Genomic DNA, 23,698 nt, shown 5'->3' on the forward strand with positions numbered 1-23,698 from the left:
CTGTCAGTGCCTCAGGGACCCAACACTTGGAAGCACTGGTCAATCCAAAGGCAGATAAGCTTTATATTGCTGCTGCTGCATTACCAGCCATGCCCTGTTGTCCACCTGCCCGCTGCTCGTCTCAGCCACCCTGGGGAAGTCTCACCCACATGACTTCTGTGTACAGCTTGCCTCCGCATGCTGGTCAGGGCCAGTCAGGGCTGTCAGTGCCTCAGGGACCCAACACTTGGAAGCACTGGTCAATCCAAAGGCAGATAAGCTTTATATTGCTGCTGCTGCATTACCAGCCATGCCCTGTTGTCCACCTGCCCGCTGCTCGTCTCAGCCACCCTGGGGAAGTCTCACCCACATGACTTCTGTGTACAGCTTGCCTCCGCATGGGCTTGGATTTCACCCTGGATGCCTATTGGCAAAACACGTGCCACTAAAGCCAACTCTTGCATGCAACCTAAGCATCATTTGGGCCTGAGAGTGACCATTTCAGCTGCCAGGATATTGATTTAAAGGTCCCTGAAGGGAAATGCGGCTTTCCTATTTGGATGAAAGTTAGTCCCTGTGCTTCTCACAAGTAACAAAACTCTGACCATGTATACCATATCGAGTGTCAGTCTGACCTGTGACGCGTGTAACAAAAACACCCTGCCCCACAAGCAAAGCTGCCTGGGGGGGCGTGGGATTCCCCGGAGCTGTCAATCCCTGCGAGATCCCCTGCAGCTGTTTAGGGTGACTCTGCTACGGGCGGCGTAACACCGGCGTGGGCACACGGCATGGTGAACTCCGAATCTCAACATGGCTTAAATGCTGTCTTAAGGCAAAATAAGCTCCTCAGAAATGTAAACAAAGATGTTTATTGCAAATAAAAATTCACATTCACGTCATTAAATCTTACGAAGTATAAGCAGGTCATTTTGCAAATTGCGAAGCATCCATGTGCACAAGGGCTGCTGTTTTCATCAGAGCAGCTGCCTGGGACATGCATATATTTATCTAAATGTGCCAAGCCAAATATCCCTCTATCTACAAAGGTTTTGATTTGGCTGGTGACATCGTTCTGACACTTCCACAGTTTCATTTTCTCTGGATCTGGCAGTAGAGGCTCATAGAAAACCCCAAACCAAGAATCTGGAAAACAAAAACATTTCTGGTATTACTTGGCAGTCCTGGAAATCCCAGGATACAACCGATACACAGTGGGAACATTTTGTTTGTGAATGTCTTGGATTTACATGCAGGCTAAATCTGCTATGCAGAAGATCTTTTCCAATGTAATTCTTAAAGAACTTGACTCTAGAATATAGCCATTTTAATGAAATCAGTATGTATCACAGGTAAGACTGCAGACATGATGGAAAACTTTCATTTGTTTAAAAGATGTATTGCCTCTGTGGATGGGGAGCCCTGTAACTCTGGGGGTTTAAAATGCCACTGTTAGCTGCAATGGAGCAGCAAATACTGAGAAGTTCAAGAAATGTGGACAAAAATTCAATCTTTTATTTTCTAAGAGAATTGGAGTAACTTTCTGATTTCACTGCGTATTCTAAGGATTGTTTCCCTTTGAAAGCTTTCTTCGTCTCCACTGTCACTCTCTTTTATGCAAATATATGTGTAAAGGCATACATGTGTATATGCATATAGGCATGCATCTATACACATACCCCACCATTTTGAGTGGCAAATGATCATGCAAGAAATATTTTATATTCATCAGTAATATATTTGAGATAGAAACACTGAGTCCACTAAAGATGCTGTTGCTTGCAATATAAAATTCAGTAGGGCCACCTTCTGTAGTGAGAATTACTGGGTGAAATTCCACGGCCTGTGACAGACAGCTGGCGAGATCAGAAGATCAGAAAGTTTCTTCTAGATTTAAAATTAATCAGTCTGTGAAGGTGTTTCACAAATGTGGAAAGTGTCCGATTGACACTTACGAAGCCATGAACACCAGGATGCTTTGTTTATTTAAGGAAGGGACAGCAGAGAGCACACAGAACACAGGGGTACAGCTAAGACAAGGGGATGGACTCACAACTGGAATAAGCCAACAGGACTTCCCTGGAGTACCATGCCTGCATTTTTACTTCCACTGAAGTGAAAATGGGCCCTTCTTCTCAGTATCATTTCCACCAGTAAGGTGAGCTGAAACCATTGACAGCCCACAGGCGGCATAATGGAGCAGGCAGAGCAGGGAAGGCTAGGGAAGAGCACTTTTCCTTGTCCTCTTCTCTTTTCTGGGGTTTTCCGGAGTGGAAGGATGGTTAAGCATGTGGCCTTTGATTTGCAATTACTTGAGAAGTCTTAATATCTTTGGAGAGGTTAAATGTTTATCAAGTGTAAATTGCCAGCTGACAACATGTACCAGCTGAGGCTCATATTGTTTATTCATGTTGTTTTCTAATCCTTTGTAATTAGGAGAGGTAGCCACCACAGAAAATGCCAGCTGGAGAAAGGAGAAGAATGATGGGCCATGAACTAAAGGCTTCAACTCATGTAACTGCAGTAACCAGAGCAAAGTGACTTATAACTTACCGTCGGGATACGATGCAATTTTACACTTCTATTAGATTTTTAAAGGCCTTTCATTATTGGTGTATTTCACCTATTTTCCCCCCAAAGTCTACATATAGGCAAGAGACCTGACCCCCCACGTAGAGCACCTTAAACAACATGAAGCCTGTGCCGAGTAAGAAGTTAGTGGCCTGTCCTCTCCCAGTGCTGCAGCTGTGTAACTCTTCCCCGCTTACTATCATTTTCCTGGAAATGTATTTTTGAGTTGGGGTTCTTGCCCACTCTTCTACCACGAGGAGCAATCCTCTGCCAATGATGTTAAGAAGTTTTCAGTTGGAATAACAGACTGAACTCTGCACAGCAATCTTCCTCGTTTCGGCTTTTCCCTCAAATATCCATTGGCAGGGGGCGGAGGGAAACCACAGAGGAACAGGGAAAAGAAAGAAAATGACCGAAGAAAGCAACATGATGAAATCCCTCTTTCTTTGTCATTTTTTCCTAATCAAAGCCTATCATTCATCAAGTAGTTGACTGGATAGCCTCACTGGCTTTCCTCCTCTCTTTGGAGAAAATTGTGCATGTTATTCTTCAGAGTATGCTGAAGCAATTAAAATAAAGAGCTCACATACTCTGCTTTTTTTACACACAGGAATACATGGAGCAGCAGAGGTGTGCACTCAGGCACATTGATGCACCCTCTTGCCTTAGAATAATAATTTTGTACCATAATTTCTCTGTGATAAGAACATGCAGTTTAGGGGCTAAGTTTTCTTGTGAGATGACTTTTTCCTCAAGCAAAGAAGGGAAGGAGGAGGAAAAGACCAACTATTCTGCCTCGTGTCTTCCCGGGGCCGAGTGTCCGCACAGCCCTCTGTCCTCAGGGCTCACCGTAAAGGCACAGCCTGGCTCCAGGACTGTCAAATCTTTGCAGAAAAAGTCCCATCTGACACACTTATACAGGCGGCTGGGTGGTCTGGTCCCACCTGAAGTTGGCAGCTCGGCAGCCATATACTGTTTATATGAAATAACAGTAAGATTATAGTTAAGGTGAGAGGTGGTTTTCCCTTGTCTATTAATAGAGCAAGCCAGGTGTTTTAATCCCATTCCTAGTGTATTTCTAAGTACAACATATTGCTTGTCAGCTACTAAATATTTTAATGGTGTGTACTGGTACCTCAATAACGGCCAGTCCAAAGGCGATCCCCATAATTATGAGCAGATGGTCTTCAAGGTATTCGATAATCACATCTCCACAAGGCTGAAAAATAAGACAAAATGATTAATTATAGGTAGGCATTATCCTAAGGTTATTAGGAATGCATCTTCTAAACTCCTCTCACACTCACTTTCTTTCTATTTCTCTCTATGTTAAAGAAAGGCTATTTGAATTTACTCCGGCTTGTTGCTAACAAACACAAAAACACAGCTATATGTACCTTGTGCTCTGAGAAAGATATCTGATCTTTGCCTTCCCAAATACAAAGATTAATTTAGTAGCTGACCATAAAAGGGTACAATTTCAAATGAAGACATACAGCTGTAACGCCTAATGTTTGCATGATTTTTAGTTGACAAGGAAGGACGCATTTATTCTTACTTTCACTTGATAATCAGTCGCTGCTAGGAAAGAGCCAATGCAGCAATGACCAGATCTGAAAGAGAACTTCAGTTTCCCACTAATCTGATCTTTGGATTTGAAACTTCAAAGTTTATTATTAGAATCGGGCTTAACTAATGATATTTTGATATAAAAGCTAGCTTGAAAATCAATTTTGACAAATGTTTGGTGGTCTTGGGCTGGGGCTGAGAGGAAGAGAGTGATCATATCTGAAATTCTATGCAGAGCTACTCTCCTTTTTAATAAATGCATACATCTATTCTCATTGTGACTACACCTTCTCCAGGCATTGTCGATACTCCTTTTGCAAACTATAGGGAAAGAACGGCTTAAATCCATCAAAACTACAGTACTGTTCCGACACTACAACTGCCTTCCCCCTGAATACAGTTATATTCTTTCACCATGTTTCCTCCTTCACGATAAACACATGGGTCTTCTCCTTCCAGTCCTTCTAAAAAAGCTCTCATTTAAGCTGACTCAGAACTGCACTGAATTTCACATCTTTTTTCCTGGATCACAAGAGTTGAATGTCTTTGCTAGCATCTAACACCACCGTGAAATCTGTGTGTTCATGTGAGTGATATCTTGCACCTGCGGTAATTTCACTGATGGCTTCTCATGTGTCCTTTGAGGGTTTGCCTGAGGCCAAAAAGACATTAAAATGTGGCCAAAACAGCCTCTTTGTATACATCTTATTTCCAGACTGGGTTCTGGCATCCTCTACTTAACCAGGCTGTTCCCCTGCTTTAAAATAATATTTGCTTCTATGGGACTACACAGGGAGAAAATTAGTGTACAGGCAGGATCTGGCTAAGGAGCTGTGCATTTAGAAAAGTATACAACCAGAATGGACATTTGGTAAAATCTGCTTTGTGCTAGGTGCATATTGGCAAACTTTGGACCACCAGCATTCTAAAAATGCAGCTATTTTGTACTAGTTTTCTACTTTTTTTTTGTATTTTTCTTTGTATGCATGGAGTCCAAATTTCCATATAAGGAGACGGATAAATCTTGAAATTAATCAATTGAGATCTCTGCTGCCCACCTACCAATTTTTGAGTATGCTTTCTTGTTGCCTGTCGCCAGACATTTTTGCTTTATTATTATATTAACTACCACAAGCTTTTCAAAAGACTGTCGTGATAGGAAATTACACTTCACGTATGCTGCCATGAAGTGTACAACATGGAAGATTTCTTTCCAGCAGATCCTGTAAAATGAGTGTGGGTTTTTTATTAAAGGACTATAAAACCCCAAAGGTCTTGCATTTAACGTGATCATTTTTCAATATCCCTTAGCCCTTTGAAAGCTTCTGAGTCAACATGTCTACCACCAGAATGAGCCTGGGTGGGAACACAACCTTCTGAGGGAGGAAGGAGAGCCAAAGGGTAGCTGACGTGCTGCTCTGACCCAGAGGCATACCCTGACCCCAAAGCCAATAGTAGTTTTCACCCATAGGAACCGTGCAAACTGCTGAGGTCCTAAGGGCACTGCGCTGCACAGCTAAAATAGAGGCACCCCAGGAAGAGGAACCAGCAGCATATTTCATGTATGCACCGTGATTTCGTAACAGATGGTGCAGGGGCAACTCTGGCTAATGAAGAGAAGGCAAGACTTTGCCATTTTGGAAAGACACAGAACTGCTGACTATGCCAGTCACCAAAGACAACCTTGGGTTAAAACCTAACATTGGAAAGAAGAGTGGAACATTATATTTTTCTTACCGTTTTATAAACGTATCTGCCTTGAAAGAGGGCGCAGAGGTCTGTTGATGGGTCCTTTACTTCACACTCACAGACTTTATAGCCACCAAAAAGAGTATTAAAATTTTTTCCCCAGTCTGCAGGTCCATTCAGCATACCGCAGCAATGGTTCTGCAAGAAAGGAGGAAATGGGGCGATGAGGAAAGAAGTGGTGATTTGCAGTTTGAGGAGAGCAGGCGGGGGAACTGAGAGGAACAACGAAGGAGAAATTTCCTTTCATCTTTTCCCATGTAGAAGTTTTCCCAAATTGGTATGTCTCAAACACCCTTTACATTTCTATATCAGTAATAAGAATGCAAGTGCACAACTTTAAAAAAAAAGAAGAAAAAAGGAAAAAAGACCAGATTTTCAGTATACAGTGCTCAAAAACATTAACATACTGTAAAGCTAGTAATAGTCAGTGCCAGAATGGAACCAGAACAGGGAACAATGCTGGGTATAGTATTTTTTGAGAATCAAGTCTTCTTTCTGCAGGTTATACTTGAAGAAGGTAAGTAACAGCTCCAGTAACACCCACATATCACATCTTGAAAAGCCAGGCTGAAAATGTAAAATTCAGACACGTAAAATGAAATCTAGAAAAATAACCACCGTGAATGATGGTTAGCCCTTTAAATTAGAAATTGACTGAGGAGGCCGGGGCTCCATTTGGGGTTTGAGAAACCTAAACCAGGTGCAGTTTCACTTCATGTTCCACTTTATTCAAGCCACTAAAGCTCAGGGGTGTAGACTTGGGTTTGAGGTCCTCCCTCTTTTAAAAAGCAGCTGGAAATGTTCACGTAATTTTGTATAAAAGCAAAGGCCGTGGGACATAATAAAGCAATCCTGGTCTATTTAAAAATTAGTACAGTGATTATGGGATTTTTTCTTTTGCTCACCCTTCAATTATCTCTCCAAGGAGACGCTTATTATATCAGAAGAAATAAGCTGGCTCAGAAGTAGAGGACAGGGCTGGAGGTGGAATAGAGAAGGAGAAGTGGAAATAATATAAGCCACTCAAATATTGTTTCTTGCTTTATTTTCTTTCACACCAGCAGCCTTTAAAGATATGGGAATTCTTTAAGCCTGCCTATCGAAGTCATCATCCATTAGGGACTAAATAAAAATTAAATAACAGCAAGCACTCTGCCAATGTATAGACATAGGTACTCGTGGGAGGGGCAGGGGTCTACACCATCAATGATACCGGTGAGATTGGGGGGTATTCCCTGTGTGACACCCCGCAGCAAGCTGGCACTAAGCATCCACCTTCTGGGGTCCCGCAGAAGGGGGAAGCCAGGATAGGTATCAGCTCCATGAAACACAAACATCCCTTTTATCATATTTTCTTCCCGATTCTTACAGAGAAAAGTATGGCATTTAACAACTTCATAACAATAGGATATTCCAAACAAAATACACTCCTGAAGTTTTCCTCATCCCCAGGGTAATCTTGCCTTAAGAGTGCTGGCTATTTCTTAGCTGGGATACAGTGAAGGAGCATTGCCCCTTCAGAAGGGAAAGCTGTAGCAAAGGAGCAGGCAGCCTTCTCATGCCAGAGCTCAGCTCACCATCCATCTCACTTGCGTGTTGTGTGTCCTTGCTCCATTGCTCTTATAAACACTGTTGCACAAAGAACTCATCACAGAAAGCCCACGTCATGTCAAGAGAGCAGAGGCCCCTTCTGTAGTGTCTTAACTGGCATTTAAGTCAGACCCTTCCCCATCCCCAGGGAAGGAAATTCAAATCTGTGGCAGAGCAGCCATAAAATAAGCACAGACAAATGCTAGAGATGGAAGAGATAGCAACAAGCCCTGTCCTTTGTTACATTTTAATTACCTTTCTCTCAAACTTCTGGAACTTCTCTTGAAACACTTTAGATTCTTCTGTAGAGCTTTGCAATGAATTCACTCTCGCCTGTAGAGTCTTGTTAATGGATGTTTCAATCTGCAAGTCCAAATATTTTATTAGTTTTTGGGGTAGAAACAAAGCTCTGGGAAGACATCGATGAAAATGCAGAATAATACTGTACCTGAGATCTGTACACTGCTCCTAAAATGCCTCCTGTGACCTGAAGTATCAGGATCAGCAGCAGTCCAATAAAAAACTAGGAAGAGAACAAGAGGAGGAGAAAAATACAGTACTTTTGACCAAGTTGATGTAATTTCTTCTAAGTGAATGTTAAGCTTTCATGTGCTTGAATGACCATGTAGGTAGAATGAACTGAAGTTCCAGTCAGAGCTGCTCCAGTTATTTTTTTTTTTTTTCGTCGATGAGAAAAGGAGGTGCTCGAGACAGAGTGTGCTCAGCTGGAGATCAAAACAAGGTGCACACCGTAGTGGCATGATGGGCAGAGTGCGGGTGGGAGGTGTTGGGCAGGAGGACAGGGAGGACATTCTGGGAGGATGTTCTAGGAGGACCAGCAAAGGGAACAACTGGGAATTTATGAAATTAAATGGGATAGGTAGTGGGGGAGGACTGGTGGAGGGAATTTCAGTGATGGCTGGATGGAAAAAAGCTAGTGACATGCTTGGGACTCTCCGGACCCTGTCTTCTTCTTGATGAGACCACCCATCATTTTTTCTGCACTAGAATTCAGAAGGGGCTCAAGTGCAACGTAAGCAATGAAAACACATGATCATAATTAAGTATTTGGTTGAACAAAACGGCCCCCATCCTCGTTGATACTACTTATCCATCAAATGTAGCTGTGGCTTGTTGAAGGTAGCCAAATGTTTTTCTTTCTTACCAACAGCAGCATGCACCGGCTCTCCTTTATGGCACCACAGCACCCCAGAAACCCAAGGACCATAATGATGGAGCCCACAGCTATCAGCAGGTCAACCCCTGCAAACAGGCTGCTGTCTATCTCCAACTCCTGAAAAGAGAGGAGAAAAAAATCTTTCAGCTACCAGAAGTTCCTCCTGAAAACATCTACATCCCCCAAAACAAGGGAATTACTTCATAACTGATAAATGTACCGATTAGCAACCATGGAGAAAGTCTGATCCATAAATTAACAAACCTCTAATGCCCCCTTCATAAATGTTTTGTTGGGGAGCTTGGTAGAACCTGGCTTTTCACAGTCTTTGTCTCTACACAAGATGAAAGTCAGCTTTACAGAGTAAATAAAGATTTCTTGTCTTTAAAGTGGCTTTCAGTTAGTTTTCACTCGATAGGTCTTTGCTTTTTACTGGAAGCAACAAAATTTATTATCTTGAAATCTCTCCTACATTAACTAAATATTAAAGAAACAAAACCTCTGTTTGTCATTAGGAACCCAGGAATATACTCTGTGGCTGTTCCTGAGAGAACACCTCTCAGAGCGATGCTGGGTATACTGGAGAAATAGATGCATTTTCCAAAGCGGCTTTCTTTTTTTCATGCCTGATCTCTAATATTACCCTCAGAGATGAAGACTGTATTTTGATGTGTGGGACATTCAACAAAACAATTCATAGACCTCAATATTATTAAATACCAAATTCAATATTATTAAATATCAAATTATTCAATTCCCACAGGACTGACTAAGGCCAAAGGCCAAAACAGAGGAAAATGTTCAAAGAATATTTTCCAGTGTGACGGATGCCAAGATTAGCAAAAATATCTGGAAGTTGTCACATTTATCTTCTGATGGAAGTTGCGAAGGTACATAGACAAGTATAATTTGAAGAATGTGTTGTTCTTTCCCCTTCCAGGTTGGATTGAACCTCCTGCTATTTATTCTCAGAAAGCTCTGTTAATCCACAGCCAAATCCTTATGTTCTGTTCAATTATTACTCAGGCAAAACATACATTGGTTTTGAATGGGAACTTTGCCTGCCTAGAGGCAAAAATGTGGGAAAATGCTTTCAGTTTTGGTCTCTACTCTCAATTCACAGTTTTGGGGGAGTGTTAAGTGTCACTTCAGGAAACCAGTTTGGGACAGACCTAAGTATGCTTTTCTGAACAGAAAAATCTCTCAAAAAACAAGAGAGGATAGTAGTGGTTATGGTTTTCCAAGCTCCATTGTACCATCTGAGCCATTGTACTAGAGATGGTCAACTAGCAAGTATGGTGATTTCAGCTTCTTGTAAAATGTTGATTGAGGAGTGAAAGTTGTCATTCTTCCTCTTCCACAGCAGAGAACTCTCACCATGACCTAATTTACCCCATGGCGCAACGTCATCATGAACTGGGTACTGTTGCATCCATCCGCTGCCAGACACGAGACATCTGGGGCTGGCTAAGGCCAACAGTGTCATCAGCCAAGTACATATAAGTTATCTTTTTATCCCCACCATCGTTTTATTTCCAGATGGGAGAATACTGACTTAAAAATTATTGCTCTTAACTGATGGACTGCGGTAGAGCAGCAGAGGAGAGTGATCTGAAGATTTACAACTTAATCTATACTAAAGGCTCAATGTGAAAGCTGAAAAAAAATGCTTCCATGTCACATGTGGCCATTTTTTTCACTTCTATGGCCAGAAAGCCTTTTTGGAAATAGAATCAAGCAAATTAAATTTTCAAATTCATCTACATTTCTATGGCCTAAATTCACAAAAAGAAATATACTGCTTAAACCTTAGAGTCAGATTGTTTTTCCTGGTAGTATAACAAAGCGCCAAGACACCGAGATTGCACGGTACTGTTCAGAGAAGCATCTACGAGCTGTGAAATCAGTTTGACTCAAGGGTGGCGGAGAACGTGCTGCGAGCCAGAGGCCAGTGCCACGGGGAGCGTGCTTGCAAAAGCTTGCAGGGCTCGCAGGGCCAAAGGACCTTTGCACCAGCAGGACCAGCCTCTGCTGCATGTCTGCACGGCCAAGGGCTCCTCAAAGTTGTATTTTCCCTACCTTTGCAGAAAAGGAAAGTCATAAAAACTGAAGTAATTTAATAACCCAGATAAAATCCAGGAGGGGAATTCAGGGACTTTCTTCTCCCCTCCAGGAGGGCTCTTAGGACTTTTTAATCCTAAATAAAGATTTTTGGGTCTCTAAAACTCTTTCTATATAAATATGAAGGGAAAAAGGATAAGGTGTTTTTAAGGAGACACTGAAAATAGAAGGGAAAAATCCCTGCTCCCTTTAAAAGTTGCAGTTACTGGGGAAATAAAGAGTTGTGTTATTGAAGATAGTGAGAAAGATAAAAATGTTCCCTACAAACGTGTGGAAGTAACCCTGGGAATATATATAACTATACAATTCTAACACGGAAAGACACTGAAAAGTCTAAGAGCCACATGGCTCCTCGTTATTCCCTCTAACACTGCAATCAATAACAAAACCATCATTAGTTTTCATTACAGGGGAGAGAGAGACACATTTTCCAATAGAAATCTGTGTGTATCTGCAAGAACCTGCATTAATAACACCAGAAGACACTTCTTGTAGTCACATGTCTGTGCTTACGTCAATCACTTTATCAATGACTACCTGCACTACCTTGTGTAATCTTAAACATCATAAAATGCATTAATCTTTACCCATACAAACCACCTCAACAAAAACGTAACAAATTTGTGGAAATGAGTATGGGAAATGAAAGCATATACAGTAGCTTCCACATCTTACATGGTTCTGGTATGACTGCATACATTTACCTGCTGAGCATCTTTGCTAACACGTATCCATATGGAGACTCCCAAAATAATGGAACCACACAGCTGCAGGAGAAAATAAAGAGTATTTAGAAAGATCAGCAATTTCAGATTCATGTTCAGCGTCCAAATTACACCAAATGCTGGCCAAACTTCTGAAATCATTTGTTTGGCAAAGTGAAAGAAACATGAATTGCTGGAGCATAGAATATTGATTCATATCCAGGAAACTTCATAAGGGTAGTTAAATCTTCAGTTATGCACCAAATCCCTGATGTTTCAGAGGACTCTGCATTTCCTTGATGATTTATACATGTGGTTAGGAAGCCCACAGAAATTCTGTCAGATAAAAGAGGAATATAAATTGCTATTGTATGTATATAACATGGCTGTAAAGAACATTGTTTCTTGTATAATGGAAACAAATGAGATTTGATAAGGGATGTTGGTATAAATGTTGTTTCTAGAATTATTCAGGGGACATATCTAGGACATAATCTCTATGCTAAAACTATCAGGAAAGGTTCTAAGTATTTCTGCTGTTTCTATTGCAACAATATCTGGTCATCTCCAATCCTTAGAATATTCCTCCTATAAAATGCCTATAGTTATTCTTTCCATTACATTTTTACAGAAAACAGCATTACTGGGTTGTGTACATGTGAAAGATCGGGATGACTTGCTTCAAGATGTTGAAGTCAGGGCAGATGAATCCCAGGTCCAGATATGTCCCCTAGTCACCAGTTGTGCTCCTGTTTCGTTGGTCGTTGAGGTACCGTTCCACTATGCGCCAGACTATTCCTAACCTTGTCCATGATAATTCTTACACAGAATTTCTCTTTATTAAGTGTTGGAGATGGGTAGTTAAGAGGTTAATCAAGTGTAAGGATTGAGGACTGAGGTGACTGGTAGGAAAGAGAGATCACTGAAGACCAGAGACTAGTTAGTCAGATTTAGGGTTATCTTCCTGTATGTCATTAATACCCAAGTCATAAATGACCCTGAAATCTTGTTATGAGTTTCCCATGAAGACTGGGACTATCCCTGATCTTTTAAAATTAAAAGAGCTATTTTTATATGTTTTAGATATCTTTTCTTAGAAAATACTTTCCCGGCAAAAGGTTTCATATTATATTCAGCATCAAAGATCATAATGACTTTAGCAGATTATTAAATATCGAACCGAGCCAACATTCAGACATGAGTACCACACATTTTCCTGCTCTAAGTAAAGCTCCTATAAGTACATTTTAAACATGAAAGGAAATTTGTACAATCGATGACAGCTATATCATGTTATCAAATTTAACTAGAACTCCCCACTGAAACCTTCTGAATCCCACTGAATCTGCCTAGAAACGGACAGTATCATATGACTTCATATTTGGGTCTTGTTCAGCAGCACTATGTGAGCCATGTGGCTACACACCAGACAACACGGGCTCACTAATGTGAAAATTTCCACTGAAGCAGCTATTGCTACAAATCCAAACAGAATTTGGCCCACTGTCTTATTGTTACATAGGACCTCCCACAAAACCACAGTACAGTAGTAGAGGTAAATACAGCTGAATGTACAGAAACTTACCAATCAGATGGGTATGTTGCAATATTTATTTCCTCCATTCAAAAAAGAAGCTTCATTTATAAATAAATTTTTTCAGTAAGGTGTATATATTTTAATTATAAAAATAGAGTTGGTTTAGGCTGATAAAAATGCTTCATTTCAGTAAAATCTTAATGTTTTGTTTCTGTTTATTTTCATAATATACAAAGTGTAGCAGAATACACAAAGTTTTGCAACAACAAATCAAAATGGTCTGTTCCCAAAGAGTCCAAGTCAAACATTTCAAGTTTGTGGGAATACTCCCTCTTAATTATTAAGTTTTCTTAAAATAAAGTTTAAACTGAAGGAACTTTCATTTGAGGAAATTTCATTTTTATTTAACCAGTATTTTCCAATGGAATGAAAAGAGCTTCTTTGAAAAGGTCCTCACCCATCTTCCCAAAACTGGGGGGCTATCGTAGTTTTGCCTCAACCCTTGACCAAGAATCAGTGACCCCATCACAGTCTCATAAACTGGAACAGGAACAGGACGGTTGTCCCTCAAATTTAACTGGACCTTCTCTTCTTGAGCTCTTCAGTCTTGGTGTGATGGAGAAACAGAGCCCAGTTAAATTGATATCACTTCAGGTGAGCCTGCCATGACTCCAGACCAGAAGTGTATCAAGACTCTGCAGTTCTCCAAATATACCAAACCTGCAAGGAATTCCCCCCACTGGCACACACTTTTTAAGGAACCAGTTTAAGTGTATCTGGAGGAGCTTTCTACATGGTTGCTCCTGTTCAGGAAAACATTTGACTGGAATACTTCCTTCAGATACCTGAAATTACCAGTGCTAGGAAGGTCCTACAGAGAATGAGGTCTACGGCTCAGCGTACCTGCTGAGTTTGTGTTGCTACTTTCAGGGACAGAGGTGTTCAGACGTAAAATATGGAGAAGGGGCCACTTTGGTTGTAGATGGAACTGCAAGTCTGGTATCAACAATTGATCAAAGATTGCTCTGTCACTAGTCAGGTTGCCTGAAACTAGGATCAGACATCAATATTTGGTGAAAAAAAAAAGGTAATTCTACAATTTTGTATGGTGTGGAGTAGCAGAAGCTGACAGAATGAGGGCAGCAGGTGAGATTGGATACCCTGTAAACTCTGAAGAAGGGAAAGGGGAAAAAAATTGACCTACTTGTCAGGTTTAATGTACAGAACTGACTTAACCTTTAACTTAAGGACTATTAAAAGCTCCGTATAGGCACCCAGCTCCAAAGCACAGGTCTTCAAAAGCCCACGCTCAGCTTGCTTTCACCGAACTGGGAGGATGCAAAACTGGCCATGCTGGAGCCCAGCATGGGTCTCACAGGGCTGTAGATTCCCAGGGCACACACGTCCTGTAGCGAGGGCAGAGCCACTTTGCAGGCCTAGCTTAGGCTATTCCAGGGCTTACACACTTAGTGCTATGCTGTAAGAGCTGCTTAGAAAAAGACATCAGAAGTCTGGAAAGACCATTCCCGAGTCGCCTAAGAGGGAACACTCCCAGAGAGCTTGCAAAGGGCTTAAAATGAAAGGACTCCAGGTAACTATGCAGCCATTGCTCTTATCTTGTTAAGGTTAAAGTCACCTTCATTTCCCACTATCAGTTTAACTTTCCACTTGCCAACTGCCTTGTGCACCAGGGAGAGCAGCTGTGGGACCAGCTGCTGTAAAGACATCACTGTTCCCTGTACTTTACTACAGCAATTTAATGATTTCCAGTAATTAGAGACAGGAATGTGAATCAAAGAATTCAGCTTCATTGCACTCCATTGGCCAATATTCCTGTTTGCACCACGTCTGTTCCTCCTTATCTTAGCAGTGCTAAATGCTTTCCTTTAAAATCAGTGACGATAGCTGCGTTCCTGTCCTCCATTGTCCCATCCAGGCAGTCGCACGCATAGCGAATGCTCTCAGCATATTCCTCCTCAGAATAGCGTACAGATTTTCCTAACTTTAGCATAAAGGTAGGTGTAGGAAGTTTGTTCCATGCCTGCTTGTTTCCTGAGCTTTCAAGACTCCCCCAGGATCGCATCCTGTGTTTATTCCTAGGAAACCCATGCTGTCACTGGAGGCTTAGGAACGGGGCATTCTTCACATGTTCATTCCAGAAGTAGTTTGGAGCTTTTTTTAATGCTAGTCTGAGACATTTGCCTATGTTTTAGCTTACAGTACCTACAGATGAATGTGAACAGGAAAAACTTCCGGAGGGGCAGGAATTCCAAGTCAGAAACTTACAGACTCTTTTGAGTACCGTTGCAGAAAACCTTCAACACAGATATCAAGTATCTTCAAACTGTCTTGATGGAGGTGGAGGGAGAAGAGGGGGGGAGGCAGTCCAAACCATCACTGGCCTGTTAGGAATTTCTTTGTGAGGTCCAGAAGCGACCAAAGAATTTTGCTAATTCTTCTCATTTTGGCTAGCCACAAATTTTCCAAGGCTACTGTTTGTGGTCCCTTTTGAACGGTATCACCTTTTCAATTGAAGAAAATCCCTTGAGGCAATGCCCATAATGTGGCTAGTAGTTCCGCTTCTGGTTTCAGTGAACCTCTGGTGAACCTGAGAAATCTCTGTCGGGAAAGCTGACAGTGAGGTTGAACCATGAGAGAAATGTTCTTTAACTCAAACCTTTCCAGAGCTTCCCGGACTTGGAATTCTTGCAAACCAGCTGAGATGTGATAAATAGACAAATACGGTTCAAACGACACCCAGAAACCTGCCTGCTGCCCTGCACTGTATCTGCCTTGGTACAGCTGTTGGCAGTACTGCCAGCCCACACCGTTTTACGAATATTTACTGCGCACCATCAGAAACTAATTATGACACTGAATGTAAAGCAAAGAACCACAAAGAAGGGTATGAAAACCATTTATCAATTATGAGGCTAAAAATACAAATTAATTTTCTGTATCTCCTGTTGCAACTACATTTTCAGGATTACGCCGTTTGGATGCAAGTAGCAGACAATAAAAGCAAGACAATGCATTGTAGGTAAGCGGAGAGTCTGTTATCTTCTGACTGAAATGAGTGATGTCCCTTGACATGAGGGGCACAATATGGGGAGGGGGACAGACTCATGCCTCGTCTGCTTTTGAATGTGGAGGGAAAGCTATTTTGAAGGAAAAAGACAAAGGGAAGGGCAAAAGTTAAACATAGTCTCCCCTCCCTTATTTAGAATTGTACTCTGGTTCCGCTTATGCTCTATTTTCTTTATAATTCCTTCAACTACAGCGTTCAGATAATGTTGAACACATTTCCTGCATCACTAATAACAATTTAATCACCAACTTACCCAAAATAAGAAGTTGAAGATGAACATGGAGTACTTCATGCAGCCGCTTACACCCGCCATTTTCAATAAGCTGAGACAAAAACGAGCACTGCCGAAGAAGCTTTCCTAAGAGTTTGACCTCAATATAAAAGTTGTTCCTATGTCTTCAGAAAAAGCACTGCCGAATGAAGCTTTCCTAAGAGTTTGACCTCGATATAAAAGTTGTTCCTATGTCTTCAGAAAACCTCTCAAACCGCCTCAAATACACCGTGCTCCACTACTGAAAGCAAAAATTGTGACCAAGGTATCGACAATTATTTAAATAGTTCCTATACCGTGGGTAAATATTAACCAGAGCATTGGGGAAGCACTACCAGGTGTTATCACTGCGTCTGCAGACTCTTATTGCGTCTTTGTGATTTGTCCTTTTCTACGGTCCTATTAGTCTTGTCCTACACCTCGAAAGTAAATAGATTACGCAGCAAAAGTCAGAGTTTTGAGAGAAAAGGAAGTGAGCATAAAAACATTCTACAGATCTGCTTTTAAGACGTGGAAATGATCGCATTTCTTAATGCTTTTAAGTTACAGGGTTTACTCTTTCATTGCCCACTGATCATTGCCAACGTTCATTTGGTCGTGTTCACTCTTCCACCCCAGACGTTCAACTGGCATAAAGGGATGGGTCCGTGTTACGCTGGCAGAGGAGGGGTGAGGAATCCACCACCGTTTTCTCCCTCTTGGTGTCTACTTGAGATCCTTTTCCTCTCCCTCCCCAAATCAGGACCCCAGGAACCTGAGCACTGCGGTGCACAAAACGTCCTGCTGTGCGTCTGTGAGACGCAGGATCCCTCTCAGCTACAGGAGCTAGATTCGTTCCAGAAGACAAGGCAATAAACATGTTTCATTAGTTTTGTTTTATGTCTTGTTTGTTTTCTTTCATGCTCCTCAAACTAGGAATCCAGAGGGGAAAATAAAGGTATCATTGCTCTGTTTTTTCTATCGGTCCATTTTCTGGAGAAGCCCCATGTAGCAGTCCTTGGAGGGATGAGGGTCAGACACAGGTTTCACTGAGTATGTCATTAAAAACAAAAAGAAGCTGTATTCTGCAGGTGAGCACAATGGCTTTAAATGTGAGAGATTAAGGACATGCTGGACCGAACTGATTTATGAAACTCCCTTGGCCCAAGCCCATTTTTCAGTCTTCACTATCAGTTTGCATTTTTTAATTCTGCTGTCTGTATTTGAAAAAAAAGGAAAGTGTCAGTATGTAACACACCTGTAGATGGTGACAAAAAGATGCAACTTAGAGCCTGGCTTTTGTAGGATCCACCAAAAAAAAAAAAATCTACATTGAAAACAACTTCTTCTAGCTGCTCTCTAAACCAGTTTTTAATGAAGGTGTGATGTTGTAACCTCTCCATTCACTGTCACTCATTATATTTAAAGAGACATAACCATTCCCATTTTTATGAGGGGCTCTATACCTGCCTTTGACTGTCTGGGCACCTTTCTGGAGTAAAACTCTGTTTTCTAACTCTAGGAGATGGGCTGTCTGACTAGCTTATTTCGCAATATCCAGCCTGAATCTGAGAATGTTCCTAAAAATAATTGCGCTCATGAAATACAGATCTTGTAAGGACTGGGAGAAACAACTGTGTGGTATGGTTTAGATCTAAGGCATTCAACAAATAAGTAAGTTGAGAAATGTGGGTGTCTTTATGGAGGGATGCCATAGACACAGATGAATCATGAGAAAAGTTTAAAGGGCCGTATAAAATTGTATGAAAAGGGCCATGAAGGGTAATAAGAAAATCACAGATGACAGAGGATTTGAACAGATAAGTCTGCAATCAGACCATGCAATTGCAGTAAACTAAGTTTATTTTAAGCAGAGTTTGGAAAGAGCACTTTGTACCAAAAACTACTCAGCTATAAATCTTCACGCTCAGTAGATACTCATTAAAGAAGGCTTGAGCTGTCTGTGAGATGCTTAGCCCCGGCATTCAGTCAGAGATGTCCAAGGGAAACCGTGCGAGGGCAGTGATGGCGTAGGCAGCAAGCGTGAGCATTCACACACCGGCCCTTCGAAAAAGGCTGGTGTGCAAGGACCGTTCGCGCACAAGAGGCCCGCTCCCTCTTCACCTCCCTGCTTTCCTTCGCAGCACTCTCGGATTTTGGGCAGGTGGGGGTCTGTGCCAGCGATGCCCCGAGTGACTGCCGAGGGGTACGCAGTCCTGGGCTGATGGGGGTCCCCAGGCCTGTCCGGGGGCAGGGAGCTCCACAGCATCTCCGGACCCTTCCCCAGCCTCCATCCTCAGGAGGTGTAAGACCAGCACAGCTGAGTTTCTCGTTCAGTCTAGGAAATTTAAACAGCTGAAGACAGATATGATTTAGCCCTGAAACCTGTTTTCATTACAATTTTATACTTATGGCTGTGGATGTTGAAGAAAATTGCCAGAACTTCTGGTATTCTTTTTTACTTTTTTTTTTTTTTTTAATATGCCTATTGAAAATTAACCACAAACAAGTTCTGGTAAGATCTCAGTTCTTCCTAAACCTTAAAGAATCTACCTGCATTTTGTATGTTTACTGATCTCTTTGAGAAAAGCAAAAATAGACTTCCCTAGGACCTGATAGATGCCCCTTTTCTAAGATAGCAAATAGAAAATCATGTCAAAGTTAAATACATTTCCTAGTGGGTTCCCAGCATGCTAAGTATGGCTGCTGAATAGAAACTCAGTATTTGAATTCACTACAGTTCCAACGTGTTTCATATCTATATTTAATAGTATCGAAAGTAAAAATATGTCACCTAAGATTAAAAGCAAACTAGCAGTTTCCATTAAGTGACAGATTTTCAGGTTAAATCTTCTGTACGAGCTGGTGATTTCTCTTTGCTGGCTACACAATGCTTTTCTATATGTCTTGGAGAAGGGGAAAGCCACAATTATGGCACAGATTACCTTTGCAGTTATACCTACAAGTATGAAGGTCATGCAGCTAATTGCAGAGGCTTATGAATAACAGCAATGGCATGAGAAAGTTTGCTGCTATTTGGCTGCATGTGAAATTGCTCCCGTTACCCCTCCACTAACTGTTTAGGTGATCAGCTATGCCCCACCAATACCAAAGCCTATGCCACAAACCGCTCAAAAGCTCATCCCAGTAAAGGCATTGTAAAACCCCAGTCATTTATTGCTCCTCCTTACTGATGGGAAGAGGAAGACTATGGGTGCGCGGCACCCGGGCTGAGGCTCGGAGGCAGCACACGCAGCTCCCCATCACAACAGGGCAGCTATGACGACGTGCTGACTTTGCCCGCTGTGTCACACAAGCAACCGGAAAGGGAGAGGCGTATTTTGGCAGGAAAAAAATGTCAGTACGCCTGTAATGAACCTGGAGTAAAGCATCTCCTCTTTGACACTTCCCAAGCAGCTACAGTTGGTTTTATAATGCTTTTTATCTTCTTTCTTCTCTGAACCTTTGCTCACTGTGAGTCTTTTTCTTCTTTTTTTTTTTTTTTACAACTTCAATTTCCCCTTGTGAGGTGCCTGGTCACGGTCAGGCTGTGACCAAAGCCCCATACCAGATGATTCACTGTACAGCCATAGTTCAAGTCCAGACTTGAAAAACTGGTTTGTCCTGGGTAGCAGCGAGCTCTTTGAACAGTAGGATTTGGATAGCAGATAATAAAGGTGTTTGCCGCTGGAATTTCTGCTCAGTGCGATGATAAACGCACAACAGAGAAGAGGATTAAGAACTATATTCAGCGTGGCGCTTGCAACCTCAAAGAGATCAGTAGATCTCTGGATCTGCTGAATCAGTAAGGATGATCTATATGGATCTAGACAGACCTCAGGCTGTCACAGCATTGACCCTTCAGCCAAAGGGATACTTCACCTCTTGCAACCTCACCTGTTGCCCTGAGGTCTCTACTCAATACAAGTTTCTGCGTTTCCTTATTAAACTCCTGTCTACACAGTAGTGCAAAGTGTAAGACCTTTTTTTGTGCTTTCACAATAAATTGCTCACCCATGATGCCAGGTGAAAACTGCTGTGTGCCGTTGGCCTTGACAGCATTTTGGCACTCATCTAAATGGGGAATGCTGTCTAAAGAAGACATGTTTGCAGCCCAAACAGTAGGACAAATACCTTCAAACCAGTGGAAAATGGGACCATCTGTTTTTGTCCTTGAAGGTATTTGTAAGACTGGGTCTGACTGAGATTGAACCTACTACACCTCATGTCATGGGTTCAGCCTTAGCAAATAGACCTTACTGCAATACCATAATAGCTAGCAATACTTCAGTTGTAAAATTGAAGTATCCTCCCGTGTCTGACTCTTAGCAAAATACTAGTGTCCTAACAGCTCTTGTTTATGGAGAATTATTTTGCGTTGGAATATATGTGGCACTGACATGGCTGCTGAGTTTATACTCAGCTCCCAAACAGTTACAAGATTCCTTGCCCTCATTTTAAAATACCCTTTCATCTAGGCCTTGAGATGAAGGGCAAGAGTGGAAACCATGGCAAAAATATACCTGAAAACTCCAAAGGCTGAATGAAAAGTAGAAGAAAGAAGACAGCAGTATTGTATTTAATCACATGAATCTTACACCATTTTCTTGATTCTGGGTAGCCGACTTATGATTGACAATACTCTGAGTGGATAAACTTTTTGCAAACTTCCACGCCTCACACAGCTTAGGCAGATAGCTCTGGCTGAGTCCAAGGCTGATCCTGCAGCTGACCACATGAAAAGGACTGAGAGTGTTTTCAGCCAGCGTTGGGCATGTACACGGCTGGCTGAGTCAGCTGTCTCGGGTGCCGTCACAGCTTCGGCAGAGGAACAGGGACTTCTAGGGAGTGATTTAGCTTATCCTAAAATAGTCATGAAAACAGGCCAGGTGAACTGTGCCCTTAAACTCTCTGTTTCTTTCCACTGACCAAAAAGTAAGCCCAGGAAACTGAAGTCATATGAGATGGATCCCACCCAAGAGCCTCCCCAGCGGGACAGCATCTCTGTTCCACAGCAGACCCTTTCTGCTCTTATGGTGCTCTAGAAGAAGAACATGTTTCTTTCCCTTTTAGTGCTTCTTTACTTTGTGATGCAAAAAGTGGGGGGAAAAAAAAAAAAAAAAAGGGGATCTCATCTTCGTATTTGACACTGTGGACACATCAGCGCAGTTTTTGCCATGAGATGGCTTTGCCCTGACCCAGCCCAAAGCTGTGTAGCTGTCTTGGCATGGTGTGCAGCCCAAAGCAGCAAGCCCCATCTCTCAGAGGTACCGATTCACTGCAGCTCAGCACCGCGCAGACCCCAGCACCACCCCAGTTCCACCTCTGAGCGAAACAGGATCCACCCAGAAAGCTGCCCGGTGTCCAAAACTGCTACTGACCTCCTTCTTTTCCTCCCTCCTGTCACACCCTGAACTGTTACAAGGATGAACAAAGCTGCGTCTCAGGATCTGGAGCCTCGCACTTTCCTACGGGCTATATGAGTGAACTGGGCTCCTGTTAGCGTCGTACTGGGAACTGATTTCTTTCTTGTTAGGGCTTTTACTTTCGCTTTGAAATAATAGGTGTTTGTAGCCATTAACCATGTAAATGCTTCTTTCATGATGCCTATGTTCCTCTGTGCTCCAGCCGATAAAAGCGTAAACTCCTTGTACAAAAGATACAGCCGGACACATGAGTTGGTGAGCAACCCAGCTTGGAAGAGGCAGTGGCCTGATCATCAAAACCACCCTCGATGTCCCAGCCATGTCTATACACTCAGGAGCAGGTAAATCCTGCTGTGTCCCATGCCAATCCCAGCACGAGGTCTGGAGAAAAGCGGTGTGGATGTATAATACCCCTCATCCCCAAAGTGGGGAGGGGAGGGGGGCTGCTGTGGCCGAGGTGAGGGTGTTGCCCTTTGGGGTGTTGGTCAGAGGTGCGTCATGCCCTCCCTCTGACCACGCTTTTCACGTTAGCACTGGAAATCTTGTCCCCAGGGAGGGAGTTTAAATGGGGATATGTCTCCAGCAAAAGGTTCCTGTTCCGACAAAAGAGTTTCATCAGAAAATCCCCAGCCGGGTCTGTGCTGAGCTCCTATCCAGGCGCTCCACGGCCTGGCGCCAATCCCGCTCATATGTTCCTGCTTTAGCGAGGTCTAGTCCTCGAACACTCTCGCTTCCCCTAAAGCAACATCTCTTCCACCACAAAACAAACCTGGTGCAGCGGGGCTGCCTGCCATCCGCTCTCCCTCCCGAAGGATGCAGCCTCCCCTTCCCGTACACCACTGGTTTTCTTCTAAGCCTTTCATCTGAAAACTCTCTGAAATACATATTTTTAAGCTTTCATTGATATTTGGCTTGTATTAAAATAAAAGAAGTCCTTAAGTACAAATAAACTCACATACCTAATCCACATATTTCTCTTTTCACCTTCCCTGCCTCCCCAGGCCTTTTCATTTACTGCTAGCCTTCTTGGCTGGTTTACATCCTTTTTGCTCATTTATGTACTTCATGAACTAAGCTGTTCTTTTATGTCAGGGCTTATGTCAGGGATTTCCTATTTCCCAGCGCCTGGTCAGGATTAATTTAAACTATATGTCTCCCGGTTTAAAATATTTTGTTGGTTTCAAAATGAATTCATCATGGATTAACACGCTAATCAGTGTCAGTAAGGGTTTCACTATCTAGCTTGTGAGTGTATTATTAAGCCTAACTTCATTAACAAAATGCTTGCTAAAGAACCCATAGTGAATATGATCCTTGTAGGTTTGTATTATGTAGGCAGGGCTCAATGTATGGGAGCTGTTACCAACATAAGAGGTGGTATTTTTGACCTCTGGCATTTTCAGCGTATCTTGAAACTGTGCCATAAAGCACAGATTGCTGTGAAGAAAGATGCCTTAAAAGTATAGAGAGTGGCCTTTGTCAAAGAAGAATCAAAAGGCTTCAGATCCATCTTCATAATACCACCTTCTTTTCCAAGCAGGGGAGAGCCGACCTAGGAGTGTTTCTCCTGGAAAAGGACATGCATATTTCATATTCAGGTCTAAACACCAGAAACTGGATTCTGATTTTGTTTACGCCTGTGTAAATCAAAAGAAGTTTATAAGGCAAGTCACTGTCAGTACAGATTAGAAATTATATATCTAACCTTCCTCCCTGCCCTCATTCTTACAAGGGAAAAAGAATAAACCTGCCAGAAAAATGTGGCACTTTCTCTATGAATTTTCCCTGCTGCCCTCCAGCCGTGGGTGGGAAGTGTCCCAATGATATGAGGTCCAGACAGGTATACAGTTATTTTGTGATCCAAAAATCAGATACTTATAGGTAAGAAAATGAGGACAAGGTTATTCTGTTGTAGTTTTATAGACATCAGTTATGTAACT

At 42.2% G+C, this 23,698-nt stretch overlaps 1 protein-coding gene across 1 annotated transcript; it reads right to left on the reverse strand.

Annotated features, from left to right (window-relative positions):
* Nucleotides 1-1,068: 1,068 nt before the first annotated feature.
* On the reverse strand, nt 1,069-16,395 carry TSPAN8 (tetraspanin 8). Its single transcript, XM_009695506.1, has 8 exons — nt 16,336-16,395; nt 11,458-11,520; nt 8,621-8,749; nt 7,904-7,978; nt 7,711-7,818; nt 5,854-6,003; nt 3,683-3,766; nt 1,069-1,122 (listed from the first exon to the last, which is right to left on the reverse strand). Exons 1-8 carry the CDS (start codon nt 16,393-16,395, stop codon nt 1,069-1,071), a joined length of 723 nt encoding a protein of 240 aa, XP_009693808.1.
* Between the last annotated feature and the right edge of the window lie 7,303 nt (nt 16,396-23,698).

The sequence above is a fragment of the Cariama cristata genome, unplaced genomic scaffold (genome assembly GCF_000690535.1).
Source record: "Cariama cristata isolate BGI_N322 unplaced genomic scaffold, ASM69053v1 scaffold3162, whole genome shotgun sequence".
In the NCBI taxonomy this organism is placed as follows: Eukaryota; Metazoa; Chordata; class Aves; order Cariamiformes; family Cariamidae; genus Cariama; species Cariama cristata.

What these genes read in the sequence shown, in the direction of transcription:
- TSPAN8 (XM_009695506.1), bottom strand. Translation starts at nt 16,395, where the DNA reads ATGGCGGGTGTAAGCGGCTGCATGAAGTACTCCATGTTCATCTTCAAC. An exon ending in TCTTCAACTTCTTATTTTGG is followed by an intron (nt 11,521 to 16,335) that starts GTAAGTTGGTGA and finishes TTTCTCCTGCAG; the next exon opens with CTGTGTGGTTCCATTATTTT. An exon ending in TTAGCAAAGATGCTCAGCAG is followed by an intron (nt 8,750 to 11,457) that starts GTAAATGTATGC and finishes CTCTCTTTTCAG; the next exon opens with GAGTTGGAGATAGACAGCAG.